General features: G+C 35.2%; 1 protein-coding gene across 12 annotated transcripts in view; it reads right to left on the minus strand.

Moving 5' to 3' along the window:
* The window catches only part of CNOT4 (CCR4-NOT transcription complex subunit 4), a 123472-nt gene that overhangs the window by 44699 nt on the left and 55898 nt on the right, over positions 1-22875 (minus strand). For 4 of the 12 annotated variants that reach the window (XM_069462507.1, XM_069462502.1, XM_069462508.1 and 1 more), the window contains 5 exons: positions 15211-15408; positions 8716-8802; positions 7862-7963; positions 7052-7177; positions 3304-3428 (listed from right to left, as the gene is read on the minus strand). In XM_069462507.1, the coding sequence (XP_069318608.1) occupies positions 3304-3428; positions 7052-7177; positions 7862-7963; positions 8716-8802; positions 15211-15408 (638 nt within the window). Of the gene's footprint in view, positions 1-3294; positions 3429-7051; positions 7178-7861; positions 7964-8715; positions 8803-15210; positions 15409-22875 lie in introns of all 12 variants that reach the window. The other 8 variants (XM_069462506.1, XM_069462500.1, XM_069462501.1 and 5 more) reach the window with 4 other exon arrangements.

Below are 22875 nucleotides of genomic sequence, written 5' to 3' on the forward strand. Positions count from 1 at the left end.
TCCACCTAAGTGTAAAGCTGAACATCTCCATTTCCTTAATGGTGGCTTGCCTGAGCCACAATATCAAGTCATAACTACTTATATTGAGTGATCTGCATACTCCATAATTCTTGTAACTAGGTCTGCTCACTGTCCTGGGCACAGTAGCCCACCCAGCTCCTGTTCCTTTCACAGTTTTTAGTTGGTACATATATAGTATCTTAATTTAATGAAGGTATTTCAAAGCCCCAAACTTAAAAATAATAAAATATCCAGTCCTTAAGCATCACTACTGCATGGCTTCCTCACTTCAAACTCACATTTTGTGTATTCATCATTTCAAAGCAACTTACTCATATTAAAAAATAGCACATCTATAGCTCAAAATTCAATGTGACTGATAATACTCTCAAATTAATAATAATGGTGGGGGAACAAGTGCCATGTTCCCTTTTGGAATTTTCTGCTCATTGAGAGAGGAATAAGACATATTACAGAAAATTTCACTTACTAACAAATATATTTATCAGTGAAGATTAGTAGCTATGATACTCTTAAGATTTCTACCTTGGCTTAATTTAAAATAAGAGAAAACTACATTTTTAAGTTGTATCTCAATTTATAAGGTTCCGAACTTTGATTTTTGCAATTCTTCCTGTAAAACTGATACTATCTAGGAATGCCAAGAAATAAGAAAATGGAATCCTTCTTTTGAGTATCTTTTTTCACAAGGAAGTTTAATTCTCAACTTACCCTGAAGAAGTAAAAAAACATATCTCTTGGGTAGGACCAAGGAAATACACAATGCAAAGAGAAATACAATAAGTCCTTATTTAACGTCATCGATAGGTTCTTAGAAACTACACCTTTAAGCAAAACGAGATAGAATGAAGCCAATTTTACCACAGGCTAATTTACGTAAAGAAGGGTTATGTTCCTATAGTGTATTTCTGATCACATAAACATCACCAAACTTTTAAAATAAAGACCCCAAACATTTCTGACATTAAAATTGAAATAAATATGAGCTATACATACAAGAAAGATTAATAAAAACAAGAAAGATAATTACCCAATTTTTGGTTAATCAGTGAGTGACAGAGGTTGTAGCAATGGTGGGTTAAATCAAGAACCAAATGTTTGCAAAGTCAAAATTGTAAGGAGCACCTTCTGCCACCACACAATTCAAACACAAACAATAACTAATATGGTGGGCTCACTGAGCACTTTCATAACACATCATTTATTGTCATGCATTTATGTAACCATCATATAAAAATTTTAATTTTACTATAATTTGTATTCATTTTCCAACACACTTATTTCAGTTTAAGGTCACCAGTGGCCAGAGCCTGTCCCAGAGGCTTAGGGTGCTAGGTAGGAACCAACCCTGAATAGGATGCCATTCCATCACAGGGTGCACTCACACAGACGCCCACACTCATTCACACTGGGACAATTCGGACACACCAATTCACCTAACATGCACAGCTTTGGGATGTGGGAGGAAACTGGAGTACTCAGAAAGAACCCACAGACATGGAGAGAACATGCAAACTCCACACAGTGACCCAGGATGGGAGTCAATTTTTTTCTCATCATTATAACAAAACAACATTAAATGAAATGATGTTATTCAGGGCCTGCTGAACACAAATCATTTTCAGTGAAAAGCTCTGGGTATTTAGATCACATACAATATTTATTTTCTTCTGTACACTTTCATAAATTTTTCACATTTCCTTCAATAAAAACATGTTACTTTTATATTCAGAAAATAACAAATGTTATCTCAAAGAGATAATCTAAATTTTACATTTTGCTCTGAAATCACTAGGGGCTATAAACCCAGAATATGACTTAAATTAGAATGACAACATTTTTAATGAGAACAATGATGTGTATAAATGTTAAAAGCATCTGAAATAAATGTTTACTACAATAATCTCATTCTTATACCAAGCACTAAAGAGGTGGCAACCAATGAGATAAGTAATAGCATGTGGTTCATCATAAAATAAATATACAGGGCTAGAAAAGGATGGGTATGAAAGATCAAAGGAAAACATCAAAGCTTGTCAAACCAGAAAGATCTCTGTTTGGACTGAGCTTTTATTCTTAGCTTTGATATAAACAAATTTCACATCATTTACAATCACTTTATGTTTTGCTTTGTGGCCTATTTATACACAGATAAACACATGTACATACATGTGTATGTATGTGTGTGTATAAATATTTAGTCTTTAATATTAAATATTTATTATCAAAGGGAATAAACAAGGACTTCAAAAATTTAAACACAAGAATGTTTTTTTGAAGAAATGGACTCAGACAAAAATCCATGTAGTTATTTTATTATTAGCTACATTTGAAAGATGGTTCTTACATTTTTTTAGTACTAAATAGACATTGGGCTATAATATTTAACACCCAGACATTAAAACATCACTTAGAAAAATTTAACTTTAAAATTAAAAAAAGACAGTTAATGTATCCAAATTAATCACAGCTATTTACTTTTAAAATTTCATTTGATAAAAGTTAACCAATAAAAAATATAGAACAACATTCCTAACAAATCAAACTCATGGAATGTTCAGAGTAGAGTAAAATCCTAAAATTATTACATTTCTTAATTACATGATTTTCTGACAGGCTATAATCAAATACAATCCAAGATATGAAGATCACTTATCAGAATGAGACTCAGTACTAAAGACTATAAATTTGTTTAAACATTGACACAATATAGTCTACCCAAAACTATGTTGGGGGTGGAAGATAGGAGGTGACTTGTCCCCTAAGATAAATAAGATTATGAATATGGAATACTCTCCTCACTCACAGGATACAACTTCAGTAATCTTGGGACTAGACATCTTTGAATATTTGTGTCCCCAACATAAAATGCTTCCTTTAGATAACTCCACTCTCTCTTTTATAGTATTCCCCCCTCCCCTTATTCTATCAGGGGAAAAAAAAAAACCTCAATTAGGGGACAAGAGCCTTTTAATACCCAGCATCCTTTAATTTCCTTTTTAAGAAGGAGGGTGTTCCCTGGGCTCAAGGTAGTCTGCAAATCACTGCAAAAGGTGAAGCCATCAAGAGGCTAGTCTGAATTATCATCAGGGAGCAGTAGGCAGCAAATATTCAAACCCAGAAATTGTCACTCAACATTTCCTGTATAGCTAAACAATTCTGCATAAATGGCAGACCTTGTCAATAGGCTTTTGCCTGAAAAATACAGAATGAAAAGAAAAGACTGACAGATGTGAGGGTAAGATGTCTGAGTGTATGAATATCAATACTTACGTATCATACCTCTGCAGTGGTGTCACTTTGTTCTTATTCTTATCAACCGAACCCGTAGACAGCTGAAGAAAATTGGGATTTAATTTATATAATTCTTGAAGTAGCTTCTGTTCATATTCTTGGTGTTTACCCGCCTAATGAAAGAAGAAATTAAAACTGCAGTGGGATTCACAAAATGGCTGGCATAAAATACCGAATTACCTTCTGGATTATTAAATATATCCTAAATAGAGCATACAAGGTATTTTCATGGAGTCACCGAAACCTGTGAAGATGACATCACAAAACTTCCAGAACAGTAATTATTCCAATAAAATCACATGATATATATTCCATAAATTAACCTCTTTATTATATAGAAAAGCAGATTAAGGAGAGAATATTTTCACTAGCTCAAAACTATACAGGTACATTTTAAATCTACTTCCAAATCTTTCATATAAGAATTAAGTCTTCTAACAGGTCATTACTGAGTTTGTCTGAAAATCTCCCATAATCAATCAGTCAATCAATCTCCTTTTTAATTCAGAGATTAACACAGATGAATAGTTTTACTATATTATCTTGACACTAAGCAAAAATTTCATTAGTTTTTACTCTCTCCTTTCCTCCACCGTTACCAAGAGTAAAATAAAAATGTATTTTAAACTTTAGACTGAGAGTCAACAATTTATAGCCAGTCGCCTGTTTTCACAAATAAAGTTTTATTGGAACACAGTCATGCCCATTCATTTACATACTATCTATGGTTGCTATTCTGCTACAACGGCAGAATGAAGTACTACAACAGAGGCAGAGTGAAGTAGTTGTGACAGATACTGCACAGCCCAGAAATCCTAAAATATTTACTGTCCTTTTTAAGAAAAAGTTTGCCAACTCCCATCCTATACGCTTTAAATTTAGACATGAGACTAGCAACGAAGAAGCAATTAAGGGTGAGTGGCGGAAAGCTAGGCAGGATCCAGTGAAGCTTCATCTGTATTTACAGCTGCTCCCCATGGCTTAAATCACCACATGAGTTTCCCCCACAACCTTTCGTGGAGAAATTGTCTTCCATGAAACTGACCCTGGGTGCCAAAAATGTTGGGGACCGCTGCTATACACAAGAGAACGCTGCATTTATTGTAGTTGGGTAGCTGTATCAGAAGGCAACATTACAAACGTTATGGGAGAAATTAGGCAAAGATTGTGGAAGCTAATCATACACAAAAATAAATGATAATAAAATTAATTACTTTGAGTAACTTTTTACTATTTGAATGCATATCATGACTGGAAGAGTATTTTTACTTACCTTCAGGGATGTTAATTATTTTTAAATTATAGTCTAAATAGATGTTATGGCAAAATCAAAACGGAACAGATCAAAACAAAAGCAAAACAATAACAATCGAGGGCAATATCATTTAATTGAGTACAACTGTATCACGTATACTGCACAATGCATCATTCCTTGTTCTTAGAGGCTACTTGCCTATTTCAACTGGACCTTTAAATATTTCCTGTGGTACTAAATTCTTTTTTTTTTTTTTTTTGTTGAGACAGAGTCTCACTTTGTTGCCCAGGCTAGAGTGAGTGCCGTGGCGTCAGCTTAGCTCACAGCAACCTCAAACTCCTGGGCTTAAGCGATCCTACTGCCTCAGCCTCCCGAGTAGCTGGGACTACAGGCATGCGCTACTATGCCCGGCTAATTTTTTCTATATAGATTTTTAGGTGTCCATATAATGTCTTTCTATTTTTAGTAGAGACGGGGTCTCGCTCAGGCTGGTCTCGAACTCCTGACCTTGAGCAATCCACCCGCCTCGGCCTCCCAGAGTGCTAGGATTACAGGCGTGAGCCACCGCGCCCGGCCGGTACTAAATTCTTAACTATGAAGTAACAAGGAAAGACTTTCTGATTTTTGCCATGATATGACTTATTCAAATTTCCTTTCCACACTGAGGAAGTGCTTTTAACAAAGAAATCCCTTTTCAAAGTAATTTAAATTCAGGTAAAGAAGAGCAGGATGAATTCAGGACAACAATATGAAATAAATTTTAAATTATTTTTGAAAATACATTTAGATGTGGATTTTACATCTTTAAAACACGAAAAGCCCTGAAAATTCTTCCTGCAATCAATACTTCAGGTGGCTTTCATTAGCCACAAAGAGTTCAAGCTGATATTAAAATGACTCTACAGGGGCAGTTCATAAAGACAGGTTAAATCCCATTACAAATGAGTTCCAAAAGGACTGTCCCAACATTTTCTTTTATTGTTCAATAAGACTTATTATTATTATTATTTTTTTTTTTAGAGACAAGGTCTCCCTCTGTCACCCAGGCTGGAGTGCAGGGGTGTGATCACAGCTCACTGCAGCCTTGAACTCCTGGGCTCAAGGGATCCTCCTGCCTCAGCTTCCTGAGTAGCTAGGACTACAGGCCCACACCACCACACCCAGCTATTTTTAAAACTTTTTTGTAGAGATGGGGTCTTGCTATGCTGCCCAGGCTGGTCTTGAACTCTTGGCCTCAAGCAATCTGCCCCCAACCCCTCTGGCCTCCCAAAGTGCTGGAATTATAGGCATGAACCACCACATCCAGGCCAATAAACTTTTAAATGAGATCAATTGGGCCTTGGATATTCTTTGATAGAAATTTTCATTGTAATCGAACATGTCAGTAAAGTATACCTTCACCACTAGCTAAAATTCAGTTGAAATGGTTCCATTTTAAATTTCATTCAAAAAAGAAAAAAGCATATACTGAAGAAATCAGTAAGTCCCTGTTAAATATCAGACAGACCTTATTTTAACTTTGTTTTTGAATCATAAAGACCACACTATCAAGAAACTCCAGTGCATTTATTATAATGGGATTTAATCTGTACTAGCTCCAAGTCAAAAAAGGTAATACTTCATTTTATTTAATAATATTCTCTTAAAGGAGTCCCCACCAGACTTTCTGTAGTTTGACCTGGAGAATGAAAGGTAGCAATGAATGCCCCCCACCTTCTAAATGAGAAGTATTCCTGAAAAGTCCACAGCAACAATCTGAAGTCCTCATCTACAATAAGGAAGTGCAGCATTGTGCTTTGGTATAATCCTCATTTAATATGCCGTATGGTCAATATTTTTACTTGTAAAGGCATGTTTATACTACAAATTGAAAGGAGACAGAAGAGGATATGTAAAAAAGAACATAGGATATTAGGCCTTCAATTCATCCTTTACAGGACAGTGATTCAGGGGACACTTTCACTGGGAGAATCACTGTAATAAAAATAATGTTAGCTTATCAGTATCATTTGATAGAATATTATCTTCTGGCATGCTCTGTAAAGAGTAGACATTGGGCCAACAAAACAACTAGTAAGTACAGTATCCCACTTAGCTTTCATTTTGTTGACATTATCCTTAAAGTAGCATTTCCCAAAGTGCTTTCCTTGGTCAATTAAGTTCTGGTTGTACATCCCCCCACCCCTTACACATGTATTAGCACATTAAAGACTTTGAGAAGTCCTACAGCAAAGAAACCTGTTTTTCTTTATTTATCTAGCATTTTCAAATTTAGTTAACCACAACCCATTTTTATTGTAACAATATCCTGCAGAACTGACATCCTCTGGAATATTTTGTTTAGAAAATGCTACTTTAAAGTAATACTTGCTTTTTTAAAAAAAAAATCAAATCAAATTAGCTTTTGCTTTTACAATTACAGCATATAAAGAAAAAGTACTCCCTTTTCTACAAAGTTGATAATTCACATGACTTTACTACCTGCATTTCTTCTTTTGTGAAGCTTGCAGCCTCATCCCCCAATTCATGTAGATACATGCAGTCGGGTTTGGGGCACTGCATATTCTTTAAGAAATAACTGCAGTATTTTGTTGTACCTAGAGATGCCTGCAGGAAGAAAAGGGGTAAGCAAAAAGAGGACTCAAAATATGAACTGACACCACAATGAAAATTTCCATATTTAGTGTTTTCACTTCACCTAAAACCAGGCACAGACAAGACAAAACAAGTATGGCTGCGAATACTACAGAAATGGACCACCACTGGTAGGATTTATTACAGATGATGCTCATTTGGAAGAACTAAAGAAAACATCTATCTCAACCTATGGTTTCCAGAACTTGAATACCCAAATCTTCTTCCCTATATATCAGGAGAGGAGATAGACAAAAATCTGTTCCATGTTATGAGTGGTTAGGCACATAAGAAGGCAAATCCTTTTTCTAATTATGCCATCCTTTTATTTACAAAAAGCATTGTTGGGACCTTTTGCGGAAACCTAAATCATTGACCAAATATTTAAGGACAAAAAATTAGAACCATTACCATTTCTGATGAGAAATGTAAAGATTATCCCCTAATAATGAATGTTTTTATTCCTACCTAGTAAAACAGAACCCTGTATAAGTCAGCAGTTAACAAATTAGTTATCATAGGTTGGTAAGGATACCTAAGACACAATCTTAAAATTAAGTGTCTTCAAATTTAATATATAAATGGTAGGTTCTCCTCAACTTATACATCTTATCCCTTCCCCCTTAAAAGAAAAAAATATCAAGAGGACTGTATTACCTTAAGTGTTCTGCCATCTACTACCACATTGTTGACACATTGTATGGCTCTGAGAGCATCTTCTGACCGGATATAGGTTACATAAGCACTGGCACTTGGACCCTAAAGTGAAAACATCCCATTCCACTGTTAGTAGTTTCAAATTAAACAACACTTAAAAAAAAAAAAAAATTATCTTACAACCTAGGAAATTCTAAAGACCTTTACTACCACTATTATTAATAGCAATGACAATAATTAGAAGTGGTAGCAGTTTTGATTAAATACTATACTAGCTCATGTAAAAGCAATCACACTTAATGAGTTTTATCTGATTTAAAGTAGACTATAGCATATATGAATAAAATTATCTTTTGCTTGGTATTTATTTTTTTAAAAAGTCATTTGACAGGCTCGTCAAGGTTAAAACATTTTTGAAATTTACAGATTTTTAAAAATCAGATCTAAAGACACTTGTCATATTGTGTTCTGTCAAAAATAAATACTATAACAGTATTCTATCTGCTAATACCAGCATAACAAAGATGTTCCATTTTCAATATCTGAAAATACTATGAATTAGAAATCATTAATTATCAGATTACCTGATAACAGACTCAACTACCCCTCCCCTTCACTCCATCACTAAATCTTTGTTTTACTATTTCCCCCTTACTACTATCAATTTACTATTAAGTCATAGAAGGGTCAAATGAGCACCAAAAATTCCCCCACCCCACCAACAGAGGTCACTACACTGTTTAAGTCCATGTCCCTGAAGCTTTCTAAGCACAGAAAGCAAATTTTCCTTCTGAAGGGCCCAGGTCAAGCCCAGACCATAGGGAGGAAAGGCAAAAATCCCTATAATTAGTTACCTGTGAGCCTGCATATGATGTGCTATTATTGATGACAACTTTATGTATTTTACCAAACTTCCCAAAATATTCTGGTCGTTTTAAAACCTATAAAAGAAGAAGAAATAAGGTATAAACTGTCCCCATTTTCATTAACTTTATCCTTATAATGGGAACATTCACCATCCCTCTTCAGTGAAAAGAAAATATTAATTTTAAAGTTTTCTAATAAATGTGACTACTTCCTAACAGCAATTTGTGTAGCTAACCTTATAAGAGATCAAGAGTCTAAAAGCTATTCTATTTTGACCCATTGAATAGAAACTGAGACTCAGTAAGTTTGCTATTGTCTACTATGTTCTAATATCTATACCAATAATATGGGGAGATCTTACCTTCACAGTATTTTTAAACATAAAACAGATCAAAGATCTTAACTACACTGTCATAAATAAATGATCCTTATAAGAAAGTAATTCTCAAAAAAATGACCAAAATTACATATTACAGCAGGGATAGAACTGAAAGAACAGAGGTAAGTAGAGACAGTCCTTATTCATAAATCTATTGCAAATAATATTGGATATACATTAAAATATTGTTTATAAGCTATAAATTCAAAATATAAGAGTGCCCCCTCAACCTTCTATGCTTTATGATTTATCATTGTGTATATAGTTTCCTACATCAATCAATTTCACCATTTCTCAACTGCCTTGTGGGGTTATTTTTCCCTCTTTTCTTGGTAAATAACATTTGGGAAATAAATTTGTACATTTCTTTCTTTCTTACTTGGTTACGTCTTGGTGGTTATTTCCCCCTCATACGTATCTCACCCCTTTTACTTTGTGATCACTATGTGAATTCTTTTAGCCTCTTTTACAAACTTAACCTTGGCTAATTTGACCAGTATGTAACTTGATACAAAAACCTCTCCCATGGGTGCAGTGGCTCATGCCTGTAATCCCAGCAACTTGGGACGCTGAGGCAGGAGGATTGCTTAAGGCCAGGAGTTTGAGACCAGCCTGGGCAACACAGCAAGACGTCATCTCTACAAAAAATTAAAAAACAAAACCAGAAAACCTGACTGAGAAGGAACAGACATAAATTAAAAAAAAAAAAAAAGAAAGAAAGAAAGAAAGGAAAAGAAAAAAAAACAGAAAACCCTCTCCCATGATTTGCAATTACCTCAAAATTAATTTGTTGTTTTCCTTGAATTTACCTTTAGATCTACTATTCCTACAATTTCTCCAAATAGCAAGCTCTTAATCTAGCTAAAATATTCTGCATTTGATAGAATGCAGATAGAATCAAAGCTTCATGAAATAGTCTATGGTTGGTGTATCATTAATCCTTAGTCTTCAACTTAATTCATGTAAAGTAATTAATCTTACCATATTTCGTTGCAGGTGTTTGTAAGTACAGGGTTGTGATGTTTGCTACAGCCAATTTTAATGTACTAGAAGATGAGCTGATTACACTGGTCTTTAATCTTTTTTCCACTCAAATCCCCTGAGGGATATGATAGTAATAGTGGCTAATGCAATGACCTTCAGGTTATTCCTAACAAAGTCTCTGGGTTGAGCGATAGGAAGAGTATAGTTTGAAAATGCTTTCTGGCAAGTGGAGTTTGGAACTGCATTCAATACTATAGGTGGATGTACACCAACTCAGCCAACTGGCCTCACAGCTGAAATACCTGCTCCAAAGGATTCAGGCTGGTCACAGGTTATCCTGTATCAGCATCTCATATGTGTGAGTTTATGACGGTAGTTGTCAATGAGGGAAACACTCAAGGGGGCATTTTGGAAATTTGTGGAAGCTTGTATTGGGGGAGACTGTAAAAGCGACTGGGATACACTATTAGAGTTCAGTGGATAGGACCCAGAGATGTCTTACAAGGCTCACACTAGCGCTGCACAATAAACAGTCCCGCATAACTTTTCAATGTCCTACAAGATGTTCATGAAGTTGAGAAAGCCTGTTCATAATTAAGTGAACTTAGAAACAAATCCATATTACATATAAACACAAAGTATTTTCCTAGTTTTGACATACATTAAATTTATAGAAAAGTAGATAACATATAATTAAGGGAAGACTACACATGCTTTGGTTGAAATTTTACTAAGATTTTTTTCAGAAAAATCATATCATTGGCATTTCATGGAACCTGAGCTGCCAATATATACACCTGTAACAATCTGCATTTGTAGTTGTCACACTCAGTGATGCTACAGATAGTGCCAGAATCTTACTACTTCATTACATAGAGTAAAACAGTATTTTAAGAACTTTAGTACACATATAATTCTAGTTAAAATGCAGATTCAGGTCCAGTAGGTCTGAAGCAGTGCCTGACAGTGGGCATAATAATCTCTCAGGTGATACTAATGCTACTGGTCCAGAGACCACACCTTGTATAGCAAGGTTCTCAAGTAGCAGTGCCCAGGAATTTATATGTAGAAATAAGTCTTTCCATATTTACTTTCCTTTTATTTCTCCTTTATATACTTTTTTTCAAATTATGTGTGTAGACAAATTATATTATCAAGAAGTCACTTCAAGAAAGTCAAGGGATGTTATAAAATATTAGTTTTTAAAAAGTGGGCACCCAATCTGATAAGGTTGAATATCACTGGTTTGTGGAAACAGTATCTTGACATTTGGTTATAACACCTTCACGGTGACATGAGACTGACATACAATTACACTGACTCGTCCACACTGCAGCTACAAAGATATTTTCAAAGCACAAACCTAGCTATGTCACTGTTCATAAGAATATTCAACAGTTTTCCACTGCCTTTAGGATAAAGAGCAAACTCCTTAGCATGGTTAGAAAGCCCTTCATGATCCATTGCCACTTACCTTGATAACCTTATCTCTCACCACTGCACTCTAATCTTCCAGCCAAACAAATCACTTGCAGATCGAGGTCTTTTTCATCCAGAAGCATGTGTACAGTTCCTGTGCCAGAAGCACTTTACCCCAAAAATAGCAGAGGGGTAGTTACCTCTCTCCCAAGGTCAGGTGCTACCCTTTGTGCCTCCATATCCTATAGTACTTCTACATATTGTTACTTTTGTAAACAAGCAGGTACTACCTTGCTTATTCAGTGTATGCTCAGTGTCTTACGTAGTGCCTTATTGTAGGTACTCAGTAAATGCTTACTGAAAAACTGAACTTAGTATTGAACAAAAAGAATTATGTGAATATATAACATTGGTGGGCCTCAAACTACTAGCAAATGCCTAGTGGTTGATAAGAAACAGGCTGCTCAAGCAGGGAAAATTCAAAGAATTTAAACCCTCCATATTAATTTGAACATTTCAGATTCTGCCTAAATAACCAGCAAAATAGTATTCTAGTGAATAAAGTAAAGGGTAAGGGAAGTAGACACAGCACCCTGTACATCAGTACATTATCTAAACACTTGCTGTCATGTATTTACTTCACAGTGGGCCAGTTTTAGAACTAACAGACTATAAAAGGCCATGTGACAGAATTATAAATATCCAATGGTATGCCTAATGACTAAAATGTCTTGCTATACATTCTTCGGGAACACAGTCAAGTATTCATGGACACTACAGAGAAAAACAAAAACTTGGTAATCAGATGGATAGAAAAGTATAAATGAATGGGTGGGTGAACAACTGGCCCAATCATCAGTTTACAGTGGAACAGGAGCTGTAAGACCATAGGCAAGTCATGTAACTTCCCTTTACCTCAGTTTCTTATTTGTAAAATGAACTGTTGTGTCTTTTTAAGACTTTTAGTTCCTCAAATAAGCTGTTCTCTCGGGCTAGCACACTGGGAAACTACTGTTCATATATGCTGCCTAGCTAACACCTATTAATTCTTCAAGCCTACCCTAATTATCCTTCCTCAGAGAGGCTTTGTGAATCTCCACACTAAGTACTCAACTGTTACATGTTCCCAAAGAGCTGTGTACTTCCCTTTTTATAAATGCTCAACACACATGTAAGCATTGAAATTGTCTTCCCTACTAGTCTGTAAGCTTGTTAAGGGTAAAGATTGTGTCTGGCTTGCTAACTACTTTATTTCCAACATCAAAATGACTAGCACGTCTTAAGTATTCAAGAATTAATTTTCAGAATAAATGAATTAGGTCACTACAAATCTACAATTTTAGGACTTAGAAGACGATCATCATTGCCTGTAATCTAATCATCACCTCTAATTACTATGTCTTCTAAGATAGTTTTTCTATTAACCAATAAACGGAAGATATTTGACAATTAATCTTGGTATGAAGCTTTCTGATGTACAAAAATTATTTTCAAACTAAGCCTTAATTATTCCTAAACTCTCCCATTTTGTTAATCTGAATTTAGTCAAATATCAGACTGTTCATCATCCAAAAGGTAAGTAAACTATATAGATCTTCTTTGGCTTGAAAGTAACATTAACAATTTGAAAATTCTTTCAAGTTTTCGGTGAAGTCGACTTTAAGTTTTCCAAAAACTGAAAAGGTTATATAGACAAATTAAGTGAATTTTAAAATATATTTAATAAAAACCAAAAACACTTGTCTCTGGTCTTCGTAGGCTTTCAAGAGAAATAAATGAGAGTAACCAATGTTGAAAAAAATTAATTGTCCTCTCACCAAGCAACAATGATTTCAAAAGTATGAAACTAGTAATTTTTAGATAGATTTATGATAAAGTGCTCTCTCACTAATCACCACCTAGATTAATTCCCTTCTGTATAACAGGTCTTCAGATTAATCTTACTGGAGTTATTTGAAATGGAAAAAAGATATTTCTGTAAGTAAATAAAAACTTATAAATCACAGACAAAAAAAAAAAAAAAAGAGGTAAGAAACCTAGAATCCAAAATCAGATTCAGTCTATGGCTTAATTACATCCAGCTTTTGGGTGCTGCTTTGTAAGCCTCCAGTACTACAGCTGACCAGGCCCAAGGTGTATTAATAAAAACAAGTACATCCACATCCAAGAAGTCTCAAATGAAGATAAAAGTTCAGTTTTAGTAAGGCAAAAGTAGATTCTAAACAACAGGATTAGTAGGAGTAAATAGAGGCAGAAATACCCTCTGCTTAAAAAAAAAAAAGACAGTTAAAAGAGGGAGATAAAACGGTCAGTGCAAAGTTGAGGCGATGTTCGAAGAAATGGTCATGGGTGAGGTGGGATTCTGTCTGCCTGGGGAGTAACCACCAGCTAAAAAGAAGGGAGAACTGGCTGCTGAAGTTGAGTCATAGGCCTAAAATGAGCTCTCTTCTTAACATTTCTTATTGAAGAAGTCTTTTTCTATGTAAACTTTAGACCAGTCCCTTTGGCTTTGGAAAGAACCTGGTCTCCTGAGTATCACACAATCCCCCACTGCCAGCATCCCTGGACCTAGATCCTAGTATTTTGTGAGTTGCCTCCCTGTTTATTGTCCATGATAGATCCTTCTTAGTAACATTTCCCTGGCTCACCTCTACTGATTTTGAAGACCTTTATAGTAAACTCTTCGTAAATAAGTACCTATTATTCTCTCTAAATTAATTTTTACAAAAACAGACATCATACTCCTTAAAGTTCCTCCTCCTGGGCCGTCAGCATGATGAACCAAGTCCAAAGGTAGCTACCTCCTCAAGCACATTCACTACAACCCTCCCTCTGATTGGAACCACGATGAATATTACTTTAAACCCTTTTCAAGAAGTACTTTTCGAAGATCCCTAAAATCTAGCTCTCTCCTACTTAAGTAAACACTCTGGCTGTCTAAAAGCTTCCATTTACCTTCCCCAAAATCTAGTCAGCATCTCATGGTATATCAGAAACTAAAAATTAGCAGATGCATATCCAAGGGTCTCCAGGAAAGCATGAGTTTGACATTACTCTAATAAGGCTGGTGGTGGAAGTAGAAAAAAAGAGGTAATAAACAAAAAGGTTAAGATCTCCCCTGCTTCCAAAAGAATGATAAAGAACTCTGTCCTTAATTTCACTTTATCAAATTCTCCCACTTTCCTCTAGAATGGCTTAGAATAAGTAAAGAATGATTATACAGCACAGCAACAGTTCTGAAAAACTAAGAATAACTACTTTGGAAGGATAAATAAAAAAATACAGGTTACTAAGATCTCTAGTGGGTTCAAATAACTGCATCTCCATTGTTGGTCCTTACATAGCTACAGAAAACAGGAAAGAAACAGTATTCATGTCACATGATAGTCTTAACAGCAAAAGAAATCATTACCCAATTTTCACAGACTATGAGCACTAAAAGGGTCTTTAGAAATCTAGTTCAACTCTTTAGTTTTACAACTGAAGAAACTGAGGCTAAGAACGATTAAGACACTTGCCTAAGATCACAACCGATCATTGGTTTTTAGCAATTATTAAAAAGTAGTTTCTTATTTTCTCCTAAGATTTAACATTTTCAGAGGAATCTGACAGCTGAGGAGGTTCAACTGTTTATTTTCAAATAAGGTAAGCAAACAGAAAAAAAATATCAAGATGACAAAGAAAAGAGAAGACGACTTACCTCTGGGTCTGCTAGGCGCTGAGACAGACCTACAACAAAGACGAGGTTTTTTTGTACAACACGTACACTAGCCAAATGCTTGCGATTTTCTGATATTTTCTGTTTTCTCTCATTTTGTTTCTGTTTTTTCTCATTCTTTATCCTTTGCAGTTCTTCTTGGGAGAGTGGTTTATAAACTGCTGGGTCTTCTGGATATGGCTTTAAGCATAAAACAAACATAGAGGTTAGTATGAAATAAATTAGTAGGAAAAACTGCATGAATAACAATTATCCAATTCCAGATGGCATATATGTGGTTATTTGTTATTTTTTGAACATTTTAATTGCTTAAAAATATTTTTTTATTTAGCAAAAGGTAAATATTAAAACAGTTCTAAAAATACTTATTTTTTGGAGCTTAGCAGGGACCACCTTTAGTGCTAAAACTTCACACCAAAGGTTTAAAACAAAACAACAACAAACCAATCTTGGTATTCCCGAGAGTACCCAACACGGTTCAAGGGAATAGTTAGCTTCTAAGGTGCCGTGTAAGAGGAGAAAAGTATAAGGTCTCTCATTTAAATATAGGTTTTACATATTATAATCAACAAATATTTAATGGAAACCTACTACATGCTGGAAGATTAATGAAGTTATACATTCCTAGTGTAAGAGGGAGAGAGATGAGCAAATAAATAACAATATATACTCTGGCTCAGGAGTTTGAATTTAGTTTCAACATTTACTAACATGCGGTCTCAGGCAAGTTAATGAAACTATGCCTCAGTATCCTAAAAGTTAAATGAAAACAATCTTAAAGATTGGTGTAAAGATGAAATAACACTCATAAAGCAATTATTATTGTTCCCGGAACACAGTTATCCCTTAATAAACATTAGCAATTTCATTGTTGTATGTCTTTTATCTTTTCCTTCTCAGCATTATGATATCATTTTCATTCCTACTGCTAATGCCAAGGCTACTTGTGGTCTGAATAAGAGCTATGGAGTCAGAATGCGTGGCTTTGAATCCTATCTCACCCTTCACTATCTAATAGACTTTTTGGCTAGGTTATGTGACCTTCCTGACTCAATCTTCTCACCTGTAAAATGTAAATTTCAGTATTTTATTTAGAGTGTTTCAGTGACAGTTAAAATAGATAATACACTTACAAAGTGATTAAAACTGTGTCCTGAACTTAAGTATTCTAAAAATCAATTATTACAGGAACTAATAAATACTGTTAATGATAAATGGAAGATGGAGCACATTAAATACAGTAATATTTAAAATTGGATATAAAGAGATGCCAAGAACAGGAAACACAACTGGTTAGGAATTGTACCTATCAAAATACAAGAGTGGGGGACAGCAGAAACAATGCCAACAAGAAAAAAAGTGGAAACAAGAGTGAAACAAATTCCACAAGCCTGAAACTTTGCTATTCCTTTAACATAAATTACTTTCATGTCTTTACACATAAGCAAAAAATAAAAGCCAATAAAAACTCTTTAATGCATGAATTTACCCAGACTAATGCTGAAGGCAGTAAAGTGTGATTTCACTTTATGGTCCTCAACTTCTACTAGTATATACCCTAAAGTCTCCAAGACCCATATTCTTTCCTGTTTATGCCCACTTTTAACTTTAACTTACTGCTTTTTAAGAAAACCTTAAACTCTTCATAGTTTACCTTATCATCAACAAACTAGACCTGGTTACCTAAAAAAGATTCAGGTGTAATTCTTAATGGTTCCACAGGATGTGAGCACCTTACTATTCAACTTCCACATGAAGAAATCTGAATCCCTTAGCTAACTGGTCCTGTTTGGCATACTCTAACTTACTCATGAGTGGAAGATATATAAAATAGCTTAGTAATTTACCTGACTTTTGTATGGCTTTAGGATGTTCTCCAGGATCAAATATAAATTTGATCCTAAAATTGCTCATTTTAGGAGCTCAATAAATATGTGCCAACTGAACACCAAGCTACTCTCTAGAATTAGAAATGTGGCACTGCTAATTGTCTGAAGAACAAAGCAACTCACCTAAAAACAAAAACAAAACCCCTGCATTTCTGGATTAAAAAATAAATTATTTATTGCATTTTAATTTAAGGAATCAAATGGCTAAAGATCTATTAAACTAAGTTCAATTCCTCAATTATGTAGTCTTCATTTAAGTTTTTTTCAATGCTTCCTCTCAAAACTTTTTATCCACTTACTCTCCTCTCTACTTACTTTTCTATACTCATATTAATTATCTCCATCAAATCTTAATCTGCCTTGAAGCTATTTGGAGCTGTAAAGGCACAAATATAGGCCCGGCACAGGGGCTCACATCTGTAATCCTAGCACTCTCGGAGGACCAGGTGGGAGGATCACTCAAGGTCAGAAGTTCGAGACCAGCCTGAGCAAGAGCGAGACCCTGTCTCTACTAAAAATAGAAAGAAATTAGCTGGACAACTAAAAAATATATAGAAAAAACTAGCTGGGCATGGTGGCACATGCCTGTAGTCCCAGCTACTCAGGAGGCTGAGGCAGAAGGATTGCTTGAGCCCAGGAGTTTGAGGTTGCTGTGAGATAGACTGACGCCACTCTAGCCTGGGCAAGAGAGTGAGACTCTGTCTTAAAAAAAAAAAAAAAAAAGGCACATATATAAAACTTGCATAACAAGCATGAAAAAGTATAAAAATGAACTACCTGTTAACCAATTAAAATACTTTTCTGTAAGATCACTTAAATTTTTCATTTGCACATAGAAAAGCTGTTTTCTACCTCTGGATTTCAAGGTCGCTCCTTTTGGAGTGAAAGCTGTTGCTTTTCACTAACATCTAGAATGGCAATGATCCACTCCCTGAATGCATCAAACATATGGATTGCTCCTAGCTTTGTTTCAAGAATGAGGGGAAAGAGGCAGCATTCAAAGCCCAAGGCCAGTCCAAGGTGGAGAGTCTTTGGCAAGACTGGCCCCAGCTTAAGATAAGACCCAGCCCACTCCCAAAAGGTAATCTCAGATTAAAACCAAACTATAAACTAAAGTATAGTCTCAGGATAAGAACAAACTACAGTGAGGTCAGAATAAGATAAAAGAGGGTAGGGGAAAACCATCCTTGAGAAATTATTGAAGCCAACCCTAGGGAAGAGTTACACCCTGAAGATGTGTATCTTGACCAGACCAAAGATAACGTTTATAGAATCCTGCAGAAGGCAAATCAAAGCCTTTCCAGAAGAGGGCAAATCCATCCTAGGCTTTCGGGAATGTACACATAATTTTCTCAGTGACAACGACCAAGAAGCAGCCACATTAACTAAGCACATAAAGAAAGAAAACAACATGAATAACCAACCAGCAGAAACATCCCCCCATAGACTTAAGCTACTGGATTACTGAACAAATATTTTAAAACAATAATGTTTATCTGTTTTAAAAAGACATACAGAAAAAGTTAGCCAGGTATGGTGGCACGTGCCTATAATCCCAGCTACTTGGCAGGCTGAGACAAGAGGATCACTTGAGCCCAGGAGTCTGAGGTTGCAGTGAGCTATGATGAGGCCGGTGCACTCTACCCAGAGCAACAGAGCTAGACTCTGTCTTAAAAATAAATAAAGAAATATGATGTAATAAGCTTGAAAATATCTGCAGCGTATAAGAATCTATTTAAAAGTAACAGCAAGTATGAATAAAGAGCAAACATTTCTTGTAGAGAACACAAAAATCGTTAAAAACTCAATGGACATATTTAGCAGCAGATTGGACCCAAAGAAGAAACTATTCCAACATGAAGATAGATCAGAAGACATCATCCATTGACCCATTAAGGAGAAAATAGAAAAAACAGAAAAGAGATTAAGAGACATGGAAGACAGTAAAAAGATCTGAAAATATTTAGTCAGAGTCTAGAGGATAGGAAAAAACATAATATTTGAAGAAATAATAGGTTAATTTTTTTCTAGAACTAAGGAAACTCAGCAGCCCAGAGATTCAAAAAATTCTACAATCCCCAGGTAGAAGAAATTTTTAAAAATACACAAGTGAGCTCTATTTTTTGGAATTGGCTAATATTTCCACTGTGGCCTAATAGTCAATTTTTGTATTTAAAGTTTTGTATAAAGTTATGTACACATACACATCTTGTTTCGTTACTAAAATTCTCTATTTTCTTTCTATTGTTTGCTTTATCTGTCAATTTCTAAAACACAAATGTTAAAGTCTCTTACGAATACTGATGTCAGTTTCTCCTGGTATTTATATTATAATACCTCAAAGCTCTGCTGTTTAAAATAAAGATTCATGACTTTGTGGACCTTTTATCAGTAAGAAAAATTCCTTTTGCTCTTTTAAAATGTGTTTGATCTTAAATTTTGACTAATATCAGTATTATTAAATCTTTTTTCCTATTATTTCCTTTGCCCACTAAATCTTTTTTTCCCTTGTTTCATTGATATTTTTCTTATACATGGACCTAGTCAATCACTTCTACAACTTTTATTAGGAAAAAGAATAGTTCCCCATTTCCTCCATCCTCTGTACCAGTTGTCTCTCCACAGAAATAATCATGTTGACTCTTTTAGATAATTCTTTGTCATTTACTACAATATCTCTAAGTAACTTGCTTGTATTGCTTCTCTTTGATTTTTCAGTTTTAAATATTATCATGTTATACAAGTTGAAGATTTAGCTCTCTCAGCCTTCCTCACCACAAATCCCAAGGCCACTTTCTAACCTTTACCCTAACTTTGGTTGGGTTGATATTCACCATTATTATCCAAAAGTCATAATGAATAGAGGGGATAGTGGTCAAAATTTGAAGAGGCTGAAGCAACTGAAATTTATAGGGCAAAATACCACAAAGAGGGAGTTAGCCTAGAAAGATTCCAGAAGTCTACACAGAGAAATACTGTGAAAGCTAGTTTTCTTAGGTGGCTTTCCAGTGAAGACACCTGATAGAGTTCATGTCATTAATGAATTTGGGGAAGAAATAAAAAAGAATACCGATCACATGCAACTTTCAGAAGATAATTAGGCAGTATCTCCCAACTCATTTTATGAGGCCAGTATTACTTTAATAACAAATCTAAAAACAATACAAAGAAAAACTACAAATAAATAGCCTGGATGACACAAAAATCATCTGAAAATATTATCAAATTGAATAAAAAAGATAATGAATGATAATAAAGTGGGGTTTATCCTTGAGACTAAAGGTTGATTAAAAAATCAATATAGATCACTTTTCAACAGAATAAAGGGAAAAAAGTATTACCACCCCAATAGAAGTAAAAAAGGTATTTGGCAAAATTCAAAACCCATTCACGATAAAATCTCTCAGCAAATTAGGAATACAAGAAAACTTCCTTGACCTGAAAAAGACCATCAACCAAAAAAATGTACAGCCAGCAACACATTTAATGGCAAAATACTCAACACCTTTTTGCTAAGATTGAAAACAAAGACATCTTTCTTACCATTTTCTTTTCAGTATTGTACTGGAGGGATTACTCAGTGCAATAAGGTGAGAAGAATAAGACTTAAAAAGCATAGGGATTGGAAAGGAAGGAGTAAAACTGTCTTTATCCACAGAAGACATGATGATCATCTATGTAGAAAATCCCAGGGAATCTTTTTTTTTTTTTTTGAGACAGGGTCTCCCTCTGTTGTCCAGGCTGGATGCAGTGGCACCATCATGGTTCACTGTAACCTTGAACTCCTGGGCTTAAGCGATCCTCCCACCTCAGCCTCCAGAGTAGCTGGGACTACAGGCACATACCACCATGCTGGGCTAGTATTTTCCATGTTTTTATAGACAGGGTCTTGCTATGCTGCCCAGGTTGGTTTCAAACTCCTGGCCTCAAGCAATCCTCCCACCTCAGCCTCCCAAAGGACTGGGACTACAGGCATGAGCCACTGCACCAGACCCCAAGAAATCTATTTAACAAGGCTTCAGGATAGATGGTCAATATACAAAAACTGTACAACAGCAATAAAAAACTGGAAAATGAATATTTAAAATACAGATAAACCTAACAAAACATGCTATACTACACTCTGTATACTGAATACTACAAAACACTACTAAAGAAAATTTTAAAACCTAGAAAAATTAAAAGACATCTTATTCATTAACTGACAGAGTCAGTGCAACACCTATGTTCCCTCATCTGCTGCTTTCACCAGGTATTTTCCACTAAAAAGGCATACAAAGGCAGTCTAAGAAATGACCAACTGGCGTGCGTGTGCCTATGTTTAGCAGTTAGGACCAAACAAACACTAAATTCTCTTGGTTTTTAATACCTGTTTTTGCTTGGTATTAGGGCAAAGAGGCCCTTTCTGCAAACAGGCAGGTTTCATCTTGTAGACCAAAATTAAGGGCTTGATTCAACTAGCAATCTACCTGCATCTACAAGTTTATTCAAATCATCTCAATATGCCACCTCAGAGTGACCTCTGCAGGCCCTTTCCCTGCAAAGTTGGAGTCACATGTAAATCGTAGCTTCAGGGTCCTCTCCAGGCCTCTAGCAACACTGGTGGTTTTCCTCTGTGTTAATACAATCATGGGGGCTGGCCTCCAGAGACTGAAGATTTGTTGGACCCTGACTGAGATGGGCAATTTCATAAATATTAATCCTGTGCTCAGCATATTCTCCGGCAAGGCTAAGCCAGATCTCAGACCCAAGACCCTCGAGTATCTGCCTGTGCCCTCCATGACCCACTCCAGCCATGAGATAGGAATGAGCAATGTTTGGCAGCCAGGAGACCAAGGAGAGGTTCTAGGAGATGTGGTTACACTAAGTCAATAAGAAATCAAACAATCACCTGAAAACAAGGACTGCCTCAGCTAAAGATTGAACTGGGAGACCTAAAAGGAGGTTGTCCTTGGACTTCTGTAATCTGGATTTTTTTTTTTTCCCCTATAAATGTTGGAGTGCTCATCCTTAGACAATTTCTCATCTTTTTCACTTACCCTCTCTCATGATCTTATCTAGTCTCATGATTTTATTAATATAAACACACTATATGCTGATGACTCCCAAATTTGTACCTCTATACCAGAATCTCATCTGAAATCCAGATCTGAACATTGACCTGTCTACTTAATATCTCCATTTAGATTTCTAATAGGAATATAATACTTAACATATCTAATACTGAGTTCTTGATCTTCTAAAAAAAAAAAAAATCCATTTCTGTTTTAGTTTTCCCCATTTTAGTTAATGGCCATTCTTTACTTCCAGTTGCTCAGTTCAAAACCTTGCAGTCATCCTCAACTCTTATACTTGTCTATATGGTGGTTTATGAATAAAACTTTATGAATTTCTGCATGTCTGCAAATATTTTACTATGCCTTCATATATGAATAAAACTGAGAATTCTTCCTTCAAAGTTGTTTTCCTTCAAAATTTGGGAAAATAATTTTTCAGTTATTTTCTCTCTTGATTATAATATGAAGATATTGGTATCAACTTTATTCTTGTTCCTTTGTAGTCTATATGTGTTTATATCTCATGAGCTTTTAGAACTTTGTCCTTTTACCAGGTGTTCTAAAACTTCATAATTATATAAATAGATATTGATCTTTTTTCAGTCATCTTGTTTCACATTCACAGTGCTCTTCTGATCTGAAGACAACTGCTTTTCATCATGAGGAAATTTCTTCTATTAGTTCTTTGATTATTTCTTCCC

This window comes from Eulemur rufifrons, chromosome 29, assembly GCF_041146395.1.
Source record: "Eulemur rufifrons isolate Redbay chromosome 29, OSU_ERuf_1, whole genome shotgun sequence".
NCBI classification, from domain to species: Eukaryota; Metazoa; Chordata; class Mammalia; order Primates; family Lemuridae; genus Eulemur; species Eulemur rufifrons.